At 44.0% G+C, this 20,249-nt stretch overlaps 1 protein-coding gene across 2 annotated transcripts in view; it reads right to left on the minus strand.

Moving 5' to 3' along the window:
* Positions 1-18,225, minus strand: part of LOC129340665 (BTB/POZ domain-containing protein KCTD5) — a 37,448-nt gene extending 19,223 nt beyond the window's left edge. For both annotated transcript variants that reach the window (XM_054995585.1, XM_054995584.1), the window contains exons 1-4: positions 17,898-18,225; positions 1,638-1,746; positions 1,035-1,126; positions 560-655 (exon numbers count right to left, since the gene is read on the minus strand). In XM_054995585.1, the coding sequence (XP_054851560.1) occupies positions 560-655; positions 1,035-1,126; positions 1,638-1,746; positions 17,898-18,089 (489 nt within the window). In that variant the 5' untranslated portion in view covers positions 18,090-18,225. The remainder of the gene's footprint in view (positions 1-559; positions 656-1,034; positions 1,127-1,637; positions 1,747-17,897) is intronic.
* Between the last annotated feature and the right edge of the window lie 2,024 nt (positions 18,226-20,249).

Genomic DNA, 20,249 nt, shown 5'->3' on the forward strand with positions numbered 1-20,249 from the left:
CAGGCCACCGGGTATTTCCAAATTGAGTTTTCCATAGGAAACAATGGCCAAATTTTGTCAAATTTGCTCTGCATTACCAAACCAAACTGGAGAACAAATTTGGTATTCAGGGAATACCATTTTTTTCCAATTTGTATTACCAAACCCAAATTTACCAAGTTTTTTTCCCTGTGGATACCCCTAATTTCAATATCTTATCTCAGCCAACTTGGGAGGGAGCAGGACTGTGAGGCTGAGCTTTTCATGCTGAAAACCCAAAGTTCAATACCTGGTATCTCTCTCAAGCAACAGGGATTGAGAAAGACCTTTCTTCACCTGAGGAGAGACAAGACTGGATGGGAATGGACTCCAGATAAGGTCGTTTCATTGATTCATCTATGACCCACCCTGGCCTTTCCCCCATTGTTGCTGTAAGGAATACTGAAAGAATGAATTGTGAGTGGCTGCATGAAAGCTTGTTCTGATTCTTGTTTCAGTTCCTGGCCCAGGGCCCACAGAGCCACTGCAAACTCACCTGTTACCTCCATCAGCCACAGCAGCTCCAGGGCTGAGTTCTTACCTGCTCAAATTTCCAGCCGTCAGACATGGTTGAGACCATCTGGGTCAGTTCCTCTTCTTGGCACTGTAGCACCCTGTAAACATGCTTGGCTGGCAACTGCCATGAGAAAGAAACAGACAAAGGTGGAGCAGGAGCTGAGAGGAATAGGCTTTCCTGCCAGCAATTCTAAGCATGTTTCTTCCCCCATTGTGGGCTTCAGACTCTAAGAAAGCCCTTTCAGCAGAGCTACTGTGGCATCCAACCACCTCCTTCGGTTGATGCCAGGGACTGCCATTATTGTCCCATAACTAACATACCCAAGCCCATAAACACTCCTCTTGAGGAAAGACAAACACTTGTACAAGGGACTAATTCGTTAAGCAAAGAGCCCTTGCCAGAGTGATATTTCCCAATCCTCTGCCTCCTAATACAGCCACACGTGCCAAAATGAAGCCAAGACCCAAAGGAAACTGTTAAGAGCGAGAGAAGATCCCACCTGTAAGACTTTGCTGTCCCTCTCCCTTATTTTGTCCTTCACAAGTTTTATTAAGGATGTGATGTTGTAGAATTCAGCTTCTTCGAGCACGCCTGAGAGGAAACGAAAGCGCAAGCCCGTGAAGTGCCTCTAGTCACAGCTAGTAAGGCTGCCCCCCTCCCTGGGAGGAGCTGCCTGGCCACGCTCCAAAATTCATCCAACTACCCTCACTTAAATAGCAGTTGGCAAAGTATCCCCACATACCAAGTTGAACTGAACAGTGGCCCATGAAATTCAGCATTGTCTACCCTGACTGGAACTGAAACGGAGACTCAGCCACAGAAAGCAAGAGACGAAGTCTGCAGGGGACAAGCAGAAGGGCATTCTGCACGGGGCACAGCAGGGGCCAAGCAGCTCCAGGATCAAGACTTGGTTGGCAAAGAGTCACTCATGGCCAGGAGATTCAGACTGGTAAGCCCTCCTCACATGTGGCAGCAACGCCGGCCCAGGCAGTCATGTGAGAAACTCACAACCATCACAGTACCAGGGTAACACAGACTCTGACTCACAGTGGTACAAAACATGAGACCATGAGCCCCACAGGCCAGAAGACAGAAAAGGTACCTTCCTCAGCAAGGTCTTTGTTGATCACCAGCTTCCCGTGTCGGAGATAGTTCAACACTGGTCCAAAGTAGGTTGGATCCCGATCTATCAAGTAGGCACCCGTCTCATCCTGTTAACAAGATCTGAGATCAGAGCAAGGGATTCTTACCCCTCCCCTCTATCAACATCCCAGGGGTGAGTAGATGAGATGGGCCCCACCAGCTATGCCAGGGTCCAGTCAGGGACTCTTGTCTCTACAGTAAGACACTCCAACAGTAAACACAATGAAGTGCTGCTTGGGTTTCTACACCTAGCCAGGAGGCCAAAGATCTCCTTTGCCTGGGTCTCATCTCCAGCTGACCTAATCCTGTGGGTGAATAGGCCAAAGCCCAAGCCAAGGTGAGGTCAGATGATTAGGACCATCACTGGCCTGTAGTGATGGATTCTGGTGGGGACCAGTCCTTGTGGGCTAGGGCAGTCTTGTTTAATTAAGGAGGAATCTTCTGTATTATAAATCTCATATTAACAAAATACATTGTCCCTAGACCAAACAAGAGCCAAGCAGTGGACAGCTTACCCCAATACTGGCCTTGGGAAAAGGTAGATCTTGTAGAACTTAAACCTCCAGGATTGACAGATGCTTCACACAGATCTCAACACTCAGAGCTCATATGCTTTTCTACTAGACCACACCACAGAAAAAAAACCCAGGGATGTGGCATGCGTTGCATCACGGCCATGATGCAGAAACAGAGATCTGAAGCACAGCCCATCCTGGTTCTCACCAGTCACAGCGAGCTCCCCTGCCAATTGATAGCATGACTAAAAAGACAGTTCTCGCTAGACCTTCATGATTTTTACCCATAGACAAAGAAAACCAACGGCCTTATGCACCGCCTACGTCCATGGCAGGGTGAGCACCACAGACTCAGCACATTACAAAAATCTAGATTCAAGATGTGGATGCTTGTGGTTCCTTACAATTTTTAGTAGCAGATGCTCAGTAACTAATCAACGGAAATGTGCTTAAATATGAAGTGATGGTGTATGTCCTTTATTGATGGTTGCTGCTAAGATCTTAACAGACTGGAAGACTCAATCCTTGCCTAACAGGTGGGAATTAATATTAAGAATGTGGGACAGTGACAGTGGTAACCCTAATGGATCTCCAGCAACCTAGAAATATCAGCTACATGAGTGACAGCTGCCCAGTCATGCCTTGCTCCAGGCTTAAGGTGGAGTTAGAGAGAGCCTTGCTGTAAAGAGATGATAAAGAGAATGTGGCCAGGACAGAGCGGAAAAGAGAAAAAAATAAAGCTGGCACATGAGATTGAGCTTGCGAGGACTGACAAGGGGCTGCTTCCTCCAAATGTTGATGCAAAGGGGGATATAGTTGAAAATATCCTCCATACATGGTAGAGGAGGACTCAGAAGTGTGTCTGCGAAATTTTGAGCAAGTCTGCATGGCTTACAAGGTTGCCCCAGAATTGTACATGAAGTAGTTGAGATGTCAGCTGAGTGGAGTTCTGACCTCAGTATCTGGACAAATGGAAGGTGAAGAAAGGACGGACTACAAACTGTTTCAACAGAGAGTGCTTGCGAGGGTGGGGTTTTCCAAAGAAGAAACCTCAAGAGATTTAAGGAAGTAAAACCTGAAAACAGGGAGTCCTACTCAGAGTTAATGTATAGACTGGGAAAGGCCTATGATCCATGGGTTGAAGTAGCTGCTGTTAAGACCCTAGCTGTTGTAAAGGCTCTAATGTGCATTGATCGGTTCCTTACTCTCATTCTGGAGCACATTAAATGCCCACTTATAGACAAGAGAGCTTCTGCCCTCCAAGAAGCAGGACAGTGGGTGAAGCATCTGGCAGAAACATAGAGGGAGCAGAGACCCAACACCAATTGTGATTGGCACACTTGAGGGAACCCCAAAGCTCCCACTACGGTCCAGGGAGCAGCCAGAAGCTAGAGGAGGGCCACTTAGGCAACAGCATCCTGATTCTCCAAGTGCAACTGCTGATGGGAGATCGAAAGGCACCCCAGTGTTATGCAAGCAGAGATTATCTCCCAGTGGCCAAGATGTCAGTTTGGTATGAGGGGTGGAATGGACAGCAGAAGGTTGCTATGCATGATTACACCCCAGTGGCTATGTTTGTGGGGAAAGACTTGGCAGAACACATGCTCCGATGGAAAGAAGAACAGCAGCAATTGGGGCCTTCAGAAGCTGGGACCAATCCAGTGGGGGATGTATATGTGCAATTTCTAAGAGATTTTGGGGCTACGCCAAATGATCTCTGCCTGGGGACCGAGACTTTCACAGGAGTGTTAACACAGTGCCAGACAAAGAAACAGCCTAAAAGAGAAGTAACTCTGGCAACCTCTTCAGACCCCATCTCAAACCAAGATGAAGTGTAGTCTCCTCCAGTGACTGTACCTGTTTTCCAGAAGGAGCAGGAGAAGGGTATGAGCCATGGCAAAGGGGCAGTAGAGGAGATTACCTTCTCTCCCTTATTGTCTAGGCACCAGAAGGAAGAAATTTGGCAACTGTGTACTGAATTTGCTGAACAGTTCTTTGCCCTGCCAGGTCAGTCCCAAATTGCAATACACTGTTTTCATGGAAGATGAGCCCCTTGTGGCAGAATGGGCCCATAGGATTCCACATACCCTGCGGCAGGCCATCAAGGAGTTGAGATGTTGACGATGGGGGTAATCAAACCTTTTGAGATTGCTTGGGCATCACCAGTTGTGCTGGTCAACAAACCCAACAGGAAGTTCCATTTTCATATGGACTATAGGCATCACAGAAAGATAACCTGTCTGGACCAATATCCCATGCCCTGCATAGATTATCTGTTGGACCAACTAGCAGCAGCTAGGTACATCTCCATCTTTGACCTCACCAGAAGCTGTTGGCAGTTAGAGCTCGACAAACAGTCAAGAGAGCGCTCTGCCTTCATGACCCATAAAGGACTTTATGAATTTAACATTTTGCCATTTGGGCTTTGAAATTCACCTTCACCTTCCAGAGGGCCATCAACAAGTTCCTGAAAGGGTTGGAGGATTTTTACCATCACATACTTGGACAATGTCGTGGTATTTTCACAGATGAAACATTTGGTGCACTTCCAGTGTTGGAACAGCGTTGGAAAGGATAAAAGAAGCTGGATTCACCTTGAGGGCCAAGAAATGTCAAATTGGCTGCAACTAAGTTATGTGCCTTGGACATCAAGTAGGTCAAAGGACCATTTCCCCTGGACAAGTCAAAGTTGAGGCCATTCGGGACTGGGCCATACTCAGAACAAATAACAATAATTATGATGATGATGATAAATTATATACCACCCTTAAAGACAACTTAGCACCCACTCTGAGAGGTTTACAAAGTATGTTATTATTAACCCACAATAATCATCCTGTGAGGTGGGTGGGGCTGAGAGATCCCTGAGAGAGCTGTGACTGACGCAAGGTCACTCAGCTGGCTTCAAGTGGAGGAGTGGGGAATCAAACCCAGTTTTCCAGATTAGAGTCCTGCTGCTCTTGACTGCTACATCATACTGTAGTACACAAGTCTGTTTCTTCCTAGGGTTGGCTGGATATTACTGGAAGTTTGTGCACAACTACAGCCAGCGTTGCCACTAACAGATCTCCTTGGAAGAAAAGGACCTAAGAAGTTACAATGGACAGCACAATGTCAGCAGGCTTTTGATAAGCTAAAAACTCCCTCATCACCTGTCCAGTTCTGAGGGCTCCAGACTTCAGTTGACCCTTCATCCTCACAACTGATGCTTCTGAGTTGAGATGAGGGATATGTTATCTCAGGAGGGGGCAGATCAGGAGCAACATCCAGTTGCTTTCCTTAGCAACAAACTTATAGAGCAGGAAGCGGGTTGGGAAATTCCTCAAAAATAAAGTTATGCTATTGTATATGCTTTGGGAAAATTCTAGCCCTACCTGTGGGGTCGTTTCCTGCTCTGAACCAAATATTCCCTCCCTCCAGTGGCTCCAGATTGCCAAGCTTACCAGCCCTAAGCCCCTGCAATAGAGCCCAGCCATAAAAGACCTTGATTTTGAGGTTGAGCACATTGCGGGATCTGAGAATAAAGTAGCTGATGCTCTGTCCCATACAGTCTGCGATAATTAGTGCCAAGGGGCTATGGTCCTCGCTGGAGGCCATTGTTAACCTATATTTAGGCTCCGGGGGGTTTCCTGGACCATTAAAGGGAGATGTGGTGAGGCCTCTTTTAAAAAAACCATCGCTGGACCCCACCAACCTCATCAATTACTGCCCGGTTTCGAACCTCCCATTTCTGGGAAAGGTGATTGAGCAGATGGTGGTAGAACAGCTGCAGAGTTTCCTGAAGGATGTCTCAGCCCTAGATCCTTCCAGTCTGGGTTCCGTCTGGGACATGGAACGGAGACATTGCTGGTTACCCTCACAGATGATCTTCGTAGACATCTGGATCAAGGCGGCTCGGTGTTGCTGATATTACTGGATCTGTCAGCAGTGCTCAATACTGTCAATTATGACCTTCTGACTCACCGCCTCACCAATGTGGGGATACAAGGGACTGCCTTGCAGTGGCTTGTCTCTTTTCTCCACAGTCAGGGACAAAGGGTGGCGCTTGGGGAGAAATTGTCGTCCCACCACCCTTTGGTGTGCGGGGTCCAACAGGGAGCAATACTCTCCTATTATTGTTTAACATCTATATGCGTCCCCTTGGCCAGTTGGTGCAAAGTTTTGGACTTGGGTGTCATTAATATGCAGATGACACTGTTGTATCTGATGATGGACGGACGGCCCAATTCAGCCCCAGATGTCCTGGAACATGCTTTTGCAGCTGTGACTGGTTGGTTGAAGCAGAGTCGGCTGAACCTGAACCTGACGAAGACAGAGGTTTACTTGAGCCACGGGGGATTAGGTTTGGGACTCCAGCTCCCAGCCCTCGATGGGGCACCGTTAGTGCAAGTTCCAAGGGTTAAGAGCCTGGGGGTGATCCTGGATGCCTCCCCGAAAATGGAGGCACAGGTCACAGTGGTTGTCAAGTTCTCTTTTTTACATCTGCAGCAGACCAGGCAACTTGTCCCTTACCTGTCAACCCGTGACTTAACTACAGTGATTCAGGCAATGGTCATGTCTAGGCTAGATTACTGTAACTCGCTCTACATGGGGCTCCCTTGAGCCTGACCTGGAGATTACAGCTGGTACAAAACACAGCAGTGCATGTTATTACATGAGTGCCAAATAAGGCACATATAACACCAATATTACATGAGCTGCATTGGTTGCCAGTGGAGTGCTGATCAGATTCAAGGTTCTGGAATTGACCTATAAGGCCCTGTGCAGACTGGGGCCAGCATATCTACGGGGCCATCTCTCCCCATATATTCCCCTGAGGACACACTGATCAGAGGACAAACAGGAGGCCTGCCTAGCCTCAACTAGAGCCAGAGCATTTTCGGTCCTGGCTCCCACCTGGTGGAACGCTCTGTCTGCTGAAATCAGGGCCTAGCAGGACCCACTATCCTTCCACCGAGCCTGCAAGACAGAGTTGTTCCGCCAGGCACATGGCTGAGGCTGGGCCTCGGCCAGCCTGAAAAAAAGGAGTGTATGAAATTCTAACACTCCCTGTGAAGGCTGTCTACCATCCTGTTTTTAAATTTGTATTAACAGAAATATGCTGCTGTTTTAATGATGTTTTAATGTAGATGAAATGTTAATTGTGTTTTAACAGCTTATCTGCCCCGAGCCCACCCGCGGGGAGGGCGGAATAGAAATTTGAAATAAATAAATAAATAAATAAGTAAGCATGGAGAACCCAGAGTCATTCCAGCCAGAAGGTGGAAAGGGTATTACAAGGAAGGACATCTGTAGTAAGATAAGATGTCTCTATTCAGCCTCCAGGGCAGAGGGGTGTAAGGGGTCCATTGTTCTGAATTTACCTTTGCATTGTAACACCCCTCCCACCTTCTGGCTGTGATGTGAAGGCTCAGGGTTCTCCATTCCTACTCATATCTGAAGGGAGCCGTGACTCTCAAAAGCTCATCTCCTGAATATCTTGTTCTGTAAAGTGCCACTGAACTCAAAAACCGGTTTTATAACAATTCATAAAATACATAAGGAAACACTTTCTCTTTTACCTTATTATTCCAAATCATAAACAATACTCAACACTAACTTTTTCTGAACACTGAACTGTGTAATCTACCTTGAGTCTCAGTAGAAAGAGAAACTATAAATAACATAGACAAATAGATAAACAAATGTATAGCCCTAAGGTGATGTTAATGTAGTTAATAATGCAGTAGTTACACATGGTGGAAGCATTCACTTGCGGAAGGAAATTCTATTTTTTTCAGTTTGCTGACTATTGCCAATTTAGCAGTGGTATGTAAGCACAGAACCAGTTTTACATCTGAAAAGGCAGCATACCCTTTCACATAAACTAACAGAAGAACTTCCGGAACAGCCCAACATTTCAACAACCAACTGAACGACCAGTTTCCAAAAAATACTGCATTTTGAACATGCCCACTAAATATGTAAAAAATCCACCACAGAGAAGTTACACCACAACACTGGTCCCATGTATCTCTAAATAAGGTGGGTGGCCTATGTTGAGTGAAGCAAACATTTAAAGAAATGTAAAAGAAATTTTCTTTTAGATTACTGGAAATTAATACAGGTACGCACAATTCCAAATCCAGCTCAGTTTCTTTAAATTAGTACCAATATATAAACCCCTAATCTAAAGCATTTTTTGGATTTATTCACAAGGAATGAATTTTGTGTTAGTGGTTTATAGGTGTTTATAGGTGTGTCAAACACCTAAACAGAACTGTAATAGAACTCTATGAAGATCTTGGTGCATTTTTGTACTAGCATTTTAATGAAGACTTTGGCGCATCAACAGACCACTTTATATAATTTTAGTATTCCATGTGGTTTAGTGTGTTACAGATCAATTTCACATTTTTTCTAATGATAATAACAGTAACAACTTTGTGCTTATACACCGCTCTTCTGGAACAGATTAATTCTCTAAGAAAACAAAGTCAGTATTATTATCATCCCCACAATACAGCTAGGGAGCAGGGCTGAGAGGAGTGGCTTACCTGAGCCCACCTGCTGAGCTCACAGTAATGGTAGGATTCAAACCAGCAGAGCGTTGATTTGCAGCCCAAATGCTATGCTACAGTTGCACTCAAATCTAGGTTATTAGCTCCATTGGCATTATTGGTTTGTGGATAATGGATTGATGTCATATAACATGAGGTTCTTGGGACTTCTAAGCAACTTGAAAAACAAGTCTCCAGGTCTGGATAGCACAACGCCAAAAGGATTCTCAATGTCATGTATGTCTGTACCCATTCATCCATGCCAAATTTGATTCTGAGTCTAATACTTAGTCCAATTATTGTAGACATAATCTTGGTGTAACTAAATTCCCTTTTGCTAGTGTTCTAACTATTTCTCAGGCTTTCACAGGTGGTTATCTGCTGGACTCCAATGTTTATGGTCTTGTATTTCCTCTCAGACTATGCTATGTCTTTCTTCCTAGCAACACATTGTGATATCACAAGCATGCACAATATTCTCACAGAGAAAAAGCAGCAAAAGGTTGTTTAGAATTGGGAGGGGGAGAAAAAGGGACCTAGAAAAGCGATGTATCTTTCACATGTTGTCAATCTCTACTCGAGCTGCTTAGACCCTTGTCTTACTCCTAAGTAGACCTATGATCTGAATATGAAAATGAACTGATTTCTGAATAAAATCCATTTGACTACGTACTTGTGTCTTACTGCAAATGGGCCAGAGATCTGTCTACTATATCCTGTCACCCATAGCCTGACACTCAAGGAACTCAAATGTGAAATTGTTGATCAACAATTGTTGATTATATTCTGTATATGTAACTTGTCACTAAAACTGGCCTCTATGTCAGAGCATTAGAAAGTAGCAAATGTTACACTGATTTTTAAGAAGTGGTCTAGAGAGAGACAGGAAAAAGCAGTTGAAAACATGAAAACATACAACCACATGAAAACATACAACCGATAGAAATGTGTTAAAAACCCAAGCTGAATAAACCTAAAAACATTCTAACAAAAATCCCTTAAAAAAATCCCTTTAAAAAATGCACCTGGGTCTGATGGCCCTCCAGGTAGTTACTAAAAGTGTTTTGAGGATGAACTTTTACAACCCTTACAAAATACGATGAACTTCATATTACAGGGAGGTAAGATACCTGAGTCACGGAAAGAGGCTAATATGACACTTATACCAAAAAATGGTCAAGACCAGACACTGACAAGAAATTATAGGCCAATATCACTATTAAACAATGACTGTAAGTTGTTTGCAAAGATATTGGCTAGAAGACTTAAAACAATGCTTCAGGATATTATTCATAAAGATCAAAGTGGATTCTACCTAAAAGGAAGCAGAGAGATAATGTAAGAACATTCTTGGATATTTTGCAATAGTTGGATAAACACAATGAAAAACAAGCCACCTTGATCTTCTTGGATGCAGAGAAGGCTTTTGACAACTTAAACTGGACGTTTTTGTTAAGGTCTTGGAAGATATGGACTTTGAAGAAAACTTGATAAAGTGGACAAAATCAATTTATGCATCTCAGATAGCACAAATAATTGTAAATAGAGAGTTGACTAAACCATGTAGAACACAAAGAGATGCAAGGCAAGGTTGCCCATTGTCATCTATTTATACTTGGTCTTGAAGTTTTGAATAGAGATATAAGACAAGATGAGATAATTGGAGGCCTAAAGGTCAAAAAGGAGACAAGTTAAGAACCTTTGTTGATTATTTGGTTTTGGAGGATCCTTTAAAGAGAACTGAAACCTTAATGGTTAAATTGAAAAAAAAATGGTGCAGTAGCACCATTTTGTCAATAAACAAAGACTAAAATGTTAACAAAAAGCATGTAAACACAGAATCAAATAAAACTGGGAAACAAAACATGGTTTAAAATTGAGAAAAAGGTAAAATATCTGTGTATTATTTTGTTAAATATGAATTGCATGTTATTACAAAACAATTATATTAAGACTTGTAATGAAATTAAAAGAGATTTGGTAAAATGGGATAAATTTCAATTACTACTTTTGGGAAGAATAGCTACAATTAAAATTAATGTTTTACCTAGAATGTTTTATTTCAGACAATTCGACAACTGAGGCACCATTAAAACAATGGAAAAAAGATATATCTAGATTTATATGGGAAGGGGAAAAACTGAGAGTTAAATTTAGGGTTTTACTGGACGCAAGGGAAAGAGGAGGATCGGATTTGCCTGATTTAAAATTATATTTTGCTTCTAACTATTTTGTTTGGATGAAGGAATGGATCTAGTTAAAAAAAACATAAGATTACTGGATTAAGAAGGACATGATTTAAGATTTGGATGGCACGAGTATCAGTGGTATGATAAAGCTTAGGCTAATGCAAACTTTAATAATCATTATGTTAAGTGTGCTATTCTGAGAATATGGAACAAATACAAATTTAGGATTTGCTCAAAAACACTTCTGCAGCTATCACCACGAGAAGTCCATTTTAGAAAGGAAATGGCAAATCCATCTAAATGGTTAATGTATCGAGATATGTTGGAATTTTCGCAAGGTGAAGTTAAAATTAAATCAAGAGAAGATTTAGTAATAGAAGGAAAAATTTGTCAATTGTTTTCCTATATGCAAATTCTGGAAAGGTTTAAACTAGACAAGAGGCATTATGATTTTGAGCAATCTAAAACTGAATTCAAAATAGCACTTTGTACAAATGATGAACACGTTATTTCTAAAATGTATAAACTCATGTTGAAATCTGAGACAGAGAAAGTGAAAGAATGTCTGATTAAAGGGGCAAAAAAATTGAATATCATATATTAAAGGAACAATGGGAAAATATATGGTCAAGAGGGTTGAAATTTACATTAAGCTCCAGTCTTAAGGATAATTTTTATCAGATGATGGATTGTTGGTACATGACACGTGAAAAACTGGCTAGAATGTATAAGGGTGCATGGAATGTATGCTGGAAATGTGCTCAATATGAAAGATCATTTTATCATGTGTGGTGGTCATGTAAGAAAGCAAAACCTTTTTGGTCACAAATACTATTATTAATTCAGGAAATTTTAAAAACATTTTAAAATACAATTGACACAGAGACCTTCTTGATCATGTGGGAAGGTGCCGAGCTGCACAGACTGTGCTTTCACCGGCTCCTGAGTTCTAACTTACCAGAGGTGTTGAATACAACGCCGAGGGGTGTTATCAGCTCCCTGAACAATCCAAAGCTGTTGGATGAAGACTGGAGAAGGGAACCAGACTCTCATTCAACTTGGAACAGCATGAACTGAGTAAGTCAGAAGCTTGGAATAGCCATAAACTCAGCTCCCACATGCTCTACTTTTTCTTTCTCAGTCTGTTATTCCCTCCCTTATCTCCCTTTCCCATTATAAAGATCATTTGACAAGAAGTATTCAATGAACTATGAGATCAAGGTAAAAGAATAACTTGCAACACAGAGTAATAAATTTCCTCAGCTCTTCTCCCCCACCCCCCTTGCCGCCTCCTGGCACCTTGGAGAGAGGAAGGCTGAGACAGATAATCGACCAGGAGCGGGGAGATGAGAATGGGGTATGGAAGTGATCAGATGTTATAAGATTTTGCATTTAAAGTAAAGGTTTTTTAAAGACTGTGGGATCTGTTTAGTGTAACTGCGTCACATTGGAGTGGCTCCTCCATCTTGGAATAATCGCCTGGATATGACTGTGTTTTTTGTGAGAAAAAGTTTTTCATTTCTTTTTTTGGCAGTGTGTGAGCTAAACTGAGCACTCCCTTTAATCTTCTTCTATCTTCCTCTATCCCTCTCTGATTTTTGATTTTTTTCTCTCTGATGAATAAACTAAAACTTCTTCCTCATTTTGCTGCCTTAAAAACAGAAGATGCAATAAGTGAAATACATCATCATCTAGTGGACAAAATATTTTTTTCAGTTTTTACAGTTCTGGAGTGCGTAACTTACTAAAATACGAATGGTTTAACAATCATATATATGTCGGCCTCCCACCTTTTGGGTGGGGGAGGGTTCTTCCCACCATTGCGCTCGGTTAATTTATTTCATTATTGTTTTGTATACTGATTTTAGTATTGTTGTTTTCTTGTTTTTATCGATTTTAAACTGTTCACCGCCCAGAGCCCCTGGGATGGGCGGTATATAAATTGAAATATAAATAAATATATGAATATATATAAGACATTTGGATTAATAATATTAAAAAATTAATATTAGTTACTACAACAGTTTTCTCTTCTGTTTTATATATAGGGAAAAAAGATTTGGAAGACGAATTTAGAGTACTATTACAAGATCATTTTGAGATTGAGGAAGATTGTTTAGGGATAGACCAAATATATAGGGTCTACTCAAAATTCAGGACCAACCGCAAGAGACCACAGGACATAATGGTAAAATTTACACACAAGAAAACGAGAGACTTGATTCTGAAGAAACAGAGAATCTGTTGAAAATCTCAGGATCAGAAATACAAGTTTTTCAAGATCTTCCACAAAGCCTGCTGAAAAAGAGGAAAGATTTAGATTTCTTGAGACAACTACTATGCAAAAAAGAAATCAGATATTTCTGAAAAATTCCATTTGCTCTTGGAGTTTTGTTACCAAAAGGGAGAAGACTGATATCAGCTATCAGGCTAAGCAGCTATTTGGTGAACTAGCAGTGGATTCTTGATGCCCAACAAGTGCAAAGAGACAAAGATACAACAGAAGGCAAAGAAGGAAAACTAGATCAAACAGTGGCATACTAACAATATAGGAAATTTCAGTATCCTGTCAGTGAATATCAATGACTTAAACTCTCCCAAAAAATGATCTAAAATATTCAATTTGTTAAAAAAAAACAAAAAATGGGTTTAATATGTCTTCAAGAAACTCATATCAAGAAGCATGACCATATTTTAGAGAATAAAAAATTAGGTATCATCAGTGGAAGAGAAAAAGAGAGGAGTGGCAGTCTATGTAAAGAACCAACAATTAAGCATAACTGAGGAAATGCAAGATCCAGAAGGAAGATATATACTATTGAAAATCAAGCATCCAGGAAGGAGAATCTATACTTTAGTCACAATCTATGCACCAAACACTGCTAAAGAAAAATTCTATGGTAATTTTTTTGATAAATTAATAGATTTTCAAGGAGAAATGATTATTTGTGGGGATATGAATGGCGTGTTGGACCCAAAGATGGACCGATTGAAAAGAACAAGGGGAGGGAAACTACCCAAAATTGTGCTGTACTATATGAAAACATTACATTTGATGGATGTGTGGAGAACTTTAAATCCCAAAGTCAGGAATTATACCTTCTCAGATAGACATCAAACATACTCAAAGATAGATATGTGTTGGATGTCCAAAACCGCATTAATAAATTTAAACAAAGTAGAGATACAACCAAAAATTTATGCAGACCATAATTCCCTGCTGATAGAGTGGCAAGAAGAGTGTAAGAATAGAAGATGGAGGCTGAATGATAACATATTATTACAAGACGATATTGTTAAGAAGTGCAAGAAAGACTGAGTTTTTCAGACTGAACTGCACTAATGATGTCTCAAATACTAAAGTATGGGAAGCAAGTAAAGCTTTTATGAGCGGAAACCTGATAACCTTGACATCAAAAAGGAAGGAGAAAACAAAGTAGATGAATGAAACTGTAGCTAAAATTCAACAATTGGAAGAACAGCATAAAAAATCACTGAAATTATTAACTGAAATTAAGCAACTAAGAAATCAACTGAACTTTTTGCAAATTGAAGAAATGCAGAAGTTAAGCTTCATGAAGCAGAAATATTCTGAAAATGCAAACAAACCAGGTCGTTTTCTGGCCTGTCATCTAAGAAAAGAAACAGAGAGAATAAGGATCACAGCAGTTAAAAAGCAGAAACAGAAATACATAAAGTTTTTACATCCTATTTTTCTGAATTATATAAAAAAGAATCCCTTATGGAACAAGGACTTGAAGATTATATTAAAGAAACTATACTCCCAAAGTTGAAGTTAGAAGACAAAGAAGTGCTGAATCGTAATATAAGAATGCAAGAGATCTCACAAACGATAAAAAGTTTGAAAAAAGATAAAGCACCCGGTCTGGACAGGCTAACAGCTATGTATTACAAATGCTTTGAAGAAGAGTTGGCCCAAGTGATGAATAAAATAAGCGAAGATAAGATTTGACCTGAATCGTGGCAAGAGGCACATATAACGCTGATTCCTAAAGAAGGAAACGACCCGATGCTGCCGCAATCATACAGACCAGTCTCGCTGCTGAATGTGGATTACAAGTTATTTACCTCCATCTTAGCAGAAAGACTCAGAAGCATAACGAACATAATACATCCCGATCAGACGGGCTTCATGCTGAAGAGATATATGAAAGAAAACATCCGATCTGATGCAACAGAACTAGTGGGAAAGAAAGGACATAAGTTTGCATTTCTCTTTCTGGACACTGAAAAAGCATTTAATAATCTCTCTCGGACCTTTTTGCAAAAAATAATGCAAAATTTATGCATTGGCTCCAACTTTGAAAATTGGATAAAAGGAATTTATGCAAAGCAAAAAGCGAAGATTTTAATTAATGGAGTATTGATAGAAGAATTGCAAATAGAAAAGGGTACTAGACAAGTATGCCTGTTGTCACCACAACTATTCATATTGGCAATGGAAATTCTTGCTGCCAAAATAAGGCAAGACCCCAAAATCAAAGGTTTAAAAGTGGATGATGAAGAATTCAAACTGAAATGCTACGCAGATGACGTGGTACTGACAATCTTGAACCCGCAGGAGACAATACAGGATGTAATGGAACAGCTTTTGAAGTTTGGTAAATATTCAAGATTCAAAATTAACAAGATAAAAACAAAAATTATCCCTAAACTTTTAACAAAGCATGAGGAAGAAAAAATCCAGGAAGTATCAGGATGTGAGATACAGGACACAGAGTAAGAGAAAATTTGAAAATGATACTTATATTTGGTGCAGAGAAAATCTGAAGCCTTCTTATAGTTTATTCAGTCTTTTTCTGGGTTTTTTTTCTTTTTTTCTGTTTGTATGTTTTGTCTGTTTGTTAGATGTAAGTTTCGTCTCTTACTAAATAAACAAAACTTCAAGAAATCTTTTAGCAAGAAATCCTAACAGGCCAGCAGAACAAAGAATAATTATTCCTTTTATATAATTAGTCACCAACAACATCTAAGCAGCACAGGCAGCCAGAGGGACCCCCAGCAGGAAATTGACCATTTCACCCAACTGTCTGTCACTGGAAAGCCATCTAAGGGCAGTAACAATACCAACATCACACAAGGCCAGGGTGCCCACAGCACAAGAAATACAGATCCAAATCATGTCCTAGTGCTCTAATGACATCAGTATGGGTCACTGTAGTGCTGTGATAAAGCACAACAAAAGAACAGATTCAGTTGCAGGATCTGAACAGACTCCACATTTATTGATAAATGTGATCCTCAAGGCTTATGATGCAATTCTGTATTTCTCCTCTAGTGGGTGTTCAGGGAAAGGTCACGCTGTTGTTTTTATGCTGTGGCATAAAAAAATTAGATCAAGGAATTATTTCTGGATCACTATGATTTTTGCATTATGTTTTGGGAAAATTTGTCCGTTCATACCACTCCCAAACTTGCTGGTGTATTTAATGTGTTGGAAAGTCAGAGATCTTGAAAGACATTGTACTCCCCACTTTCAATGGAGTTCATTTGACCCCTGCAGACTCAGTTAAGAGCCAAGGGGTTATACTGGATCCAGCGGTACTACTGCTGGAAAAACAAATTAAGGCAGCTGCAAAAACGGCTTTCTGCAATCTCACTCTAGCCTGGAAAATGGCTTCTTATCTTGACACAGCCGATCTGGCCACCTGGATCCATGCTATGGTAACCAAAACTTGACTACTGTAATGCTTTATACATTGGCCTCCCATCTTAAGTTAAACAGGAAGCTCCAATTGGTGCAAACTGCTGCAGCTCAACTGTTAGCAGGAGTGCGCAAGAGCATCACTCCCATCCTGCAGTCACTCCATTGGCTACCTATCAGTTACTGGGCTCAGTTCAAGGTGTTGGTTATTACATACAAAGCTCTTCACAACCTTGGTCTGGCATACCTACAGGACCACCTCCCTCCCTATGTACCTCCACGGCACCTTCGCTCATCTGAACAGGGTTTCTTGCAGGTGCCAGTCTGCCCAAGGGTGAAATCAATAGCAGGCTGTACACAGGCTTTCTCTGTGGTGGCCCCTTACCCTGTGGAATGGCCTGCCTGAGGAGATCAGGAGAGCTCCCACGGTCTTGACTTTCTGCAAACAATGCAAAACCAAATGATCCAAAATGGCTTTTTCTCAAGTAGGAGGGTGGTATTGTAGGGAGGGGGTCTCAGATGATTCGAGAATGAGTTAGCGACCACAGACTTCACCACTAAGTTGCCTTACATATTATCTGTTGCTTTAAATACTCTTATGTACCACCAGTGCTTCACGTTGTTTAATGTCAGCCCTAGAACTGATTATGTTCTGTTTCAGCGATTCTTCATCCCCATAGTGGATCCTTGCTAATGCTATGTCTTCGTAAACTTGTATCTATTTACCCTATGACGTTGTTTATGGAAATGTCCTTGACACTGTATGGAAATGCCTGTTCTTGTCCTTGCTACTGATTGTACCAATCGCACCATATGTAATCCGCCTGGAGTCTCAGTGAGAAAGGTGGACTATAAATGACAGAAACAAACAAACCTGCATTTTCTCAGGCCTAGTTTTTGGACTGCAAAGCTTCAAATCTGCAATTGTTACAGACAAGTCTCCACGGGGACCTACGTCCGCTGTAACTGGGCAGTATTTTTGGGGTGTCTCCACGTCCAAGCCCACGCGGATCCCCGGGAACACTTTTCCTCCCTTCTCACAAGGCAGCCACAGCGAGAGAGGGAAGTGCCAGCCGCGGCCCTCTCCTCGCTCCGGCGTGGGCAGAAAGAGCTGCCGGCCTGAGGCGCGGCAGTGGCGCCCGTGCCCGGCCAGGCTCCCGCGCAGCTTTCAGCGGGGCAGCCGCCCAGAGGAGCCCGTGGACAGCGCCCGGCCGGCCCCCTCGCAGGCCGCGCTCGCCTCCGCCGCCGCCCCGGGCCGCCCCCCGCCCCCGCCTGGGCCGCCGAGCAGGGAGAGGGCCCGGCCGGACCCACCTTGTCGGAGTCCAGGTCCGGGTCGGCCTGGCAGAGGCGGAAGAGGAAGCTCTTGGGGTCCCTGCAGAGCGTCTGCCGGGTGGTGAGGAAGCAGGTGCCGCCCACGTTCAGCCGCACCCACTTGCCGCCCGCCGCCCCGCAGCGCCGGCACGCCGCTCCCGCCGGCAGCCCGCAGGCGCCCTCCGCCGCCATCCCGCCCGCCGGAAGCGCCCCGCCGGAAGCGCCGCCCTTCGCCCGGCCCCGGCAGGGGCGGAACCGGAAGAGCCGCTCGCAAAGCGGGGACTCCGCGGCCCCTCGCGGCCTCGCCGCAGCCGGGGAGACGGAGGGCGGGCACTTCCGGTTACCAGGGGAGGGCCGGCCCGCCACGGTCGCTTGAGAACCGGACGTAGAGTGTGGCTTTCGGTCTAGCTCCGGCCCTACGCAGCAAGTGCTATGACCCCGGAAACCGTACGGTCAAAAGAGGGCCGTCCTCTTGGGTGAACGGAAGTGCACTATCCAATAGCGTCCGTCCCCCAGGACCCGGAAGCCTCGATCTGTAGTCCTCGCACTGTTCCCCTGGAAACACCGAAAGGAAGAGTCACGTGCAAAACTTGCTCCTACTCAGATCGTTGCCAGGAAATCTCGCAACCAGTGACGGCCCGGATGAAACAGGGACGGGGCTCTACACCCAACCCCGGCCCCTGGGACACATGGATGGGCAGGGCGCCGCACAAAGCTCGTCCCCACCGGCCGCCTCTTTCCTGCGCCACACGTTGAAGTGTTACAGTGACGTCCCCTATGGAAAAAAGGCAGGGTCACGCGCGTTCTTGCGCTCAGATTGTCGTGATCGAAAGTGTCACCACAAATGGCACTCCCGTGAGACATGGACAGGAAATGCTACGTTCAAACGTGACCCAGTCTGTAACAACCCCCCCTCAGCAACTGGAAGTGTTACAGCCAAGGCGGTCCCCTTAGAGACGTTGAGTGGAAGTGTATCGTGCAATTGTCCGATTCTGTGGTCCCTCCACACAGCCAGTGGTACATTAACTGGAAGTGCTACGTGCGAACCTTGCCCCTAGTTCTGTGGACACCCCCACTCCCGTGACTGGAAGTGCCACAGACAATGAGTTCCCCCATGAAACATTAAGAGGGTTACATGTCTTGCCAATTTCCCTACCGCTCCATGACTGGAAGTGCAGAGCCAATGATGTCCCCCTATAATTCACTGACAGGAAGTGTTACATGCAAAGCTTGCCTCTTATTCTGTACATTGCCCCCTTCCATGACTGGAAGCCAATGTTTCTCATGAAACAATTTAATGTCTCCCATGAAACAGACTAGTTGCTTTGCCAATTTTCAGCTGGATAGTCCAGTACATTGGGGGGGGGGGGAGACTGCTTGGGAAAAGTTCAAAGAAAAAAAGATACCTGGTAACCCTGCAGACACAGAAGGCGCTTCAGGGACAGGCCAGGGAAACTGGTCCCTCCAGCCTGATGAAGCTCAGGCCCATGTGTTCTTTTGCCTCATGCTGTGGCCAAGCAGGGGGCAACAGGGCGGGGATTGCCAGCCTGCTCCCATGGACTCCAGGCCTGGCCACTTTCACGCCCAAGATGGGATGGAGCAGGCCCAGTAGACTTCTTGGGGCAGAGCTCGTCGACCCCCTCCTATGTGCGTTGGTGGCGCAGGGTTGAGCAGTGGTGCCCAGGGCTGGGCTGCTCCTCCTCCCCCACCTACCTGTGGGGTGTGGAGGCACAGCACAGGTGGAAGCTGCCCCCAGAGAAGCCCAGCTGGATGCACATGTCTGGTGCGTCCTTACCCTGCTTTTCCTGCCCCAGGAGCTGGGGCCTCACCCATGCAAGCCTCTGGTCCTCCCCAGCATCCGTCAGGCCCCAAAGTGGGCTGAGGTACTCCGTTTCTCTGCAACCCTCCCCCAGAAGCAGAAAAGGAGCAGGAGGCCCTGGGCAAGTGCAGGCACTCCTTGGCGGAATGGATGGGACCGCCACCTGGGCACAGCAGGGAGGGGAGGTGCTCTGCTTGGTAACGCTGTGGAGTCAGATACTCCAAAGAAGCGTCCCTGATGGGCATTTCCTGCATTGTTTTGCAGAGGAGCACTGCCAATGCAGGCAGAGAGCCTCCTCCACCCCAAGTGCTGACACTGTTCTGCAGCTGGTGCAGGGCTGGTGTAGAGCAGGCTAGAGGCCACAGAGAACTCCAGCCTCCTGAGGTGCAGAGGGCTGGGAATGAGGCAGGGCAGGCCAAGTGCCAATGGTGGGACAGGCAGCCCCACACCTCCAATTTTGCACCCCCCCCCCTCTTGGACTGACAGACTTGGGGCTTTGGGCCTACATGGCCTGCTGCAATAACATCACTTCC

Source organism: Eublepharis macularius, chromosome 12 (assembly GCF_028583425.1).
Source record: "Eublepharis macularius isolate TG4126 chromosome 12, MPM_Emac_v1.0, whole genome shotgun sequence".
Lineage (NCBI taxonomy): Eukaryota > Metazoa > Chordata > Lepidosauria > Squamata > Eublepharidae > Eublepharis > Eublepharis macularius.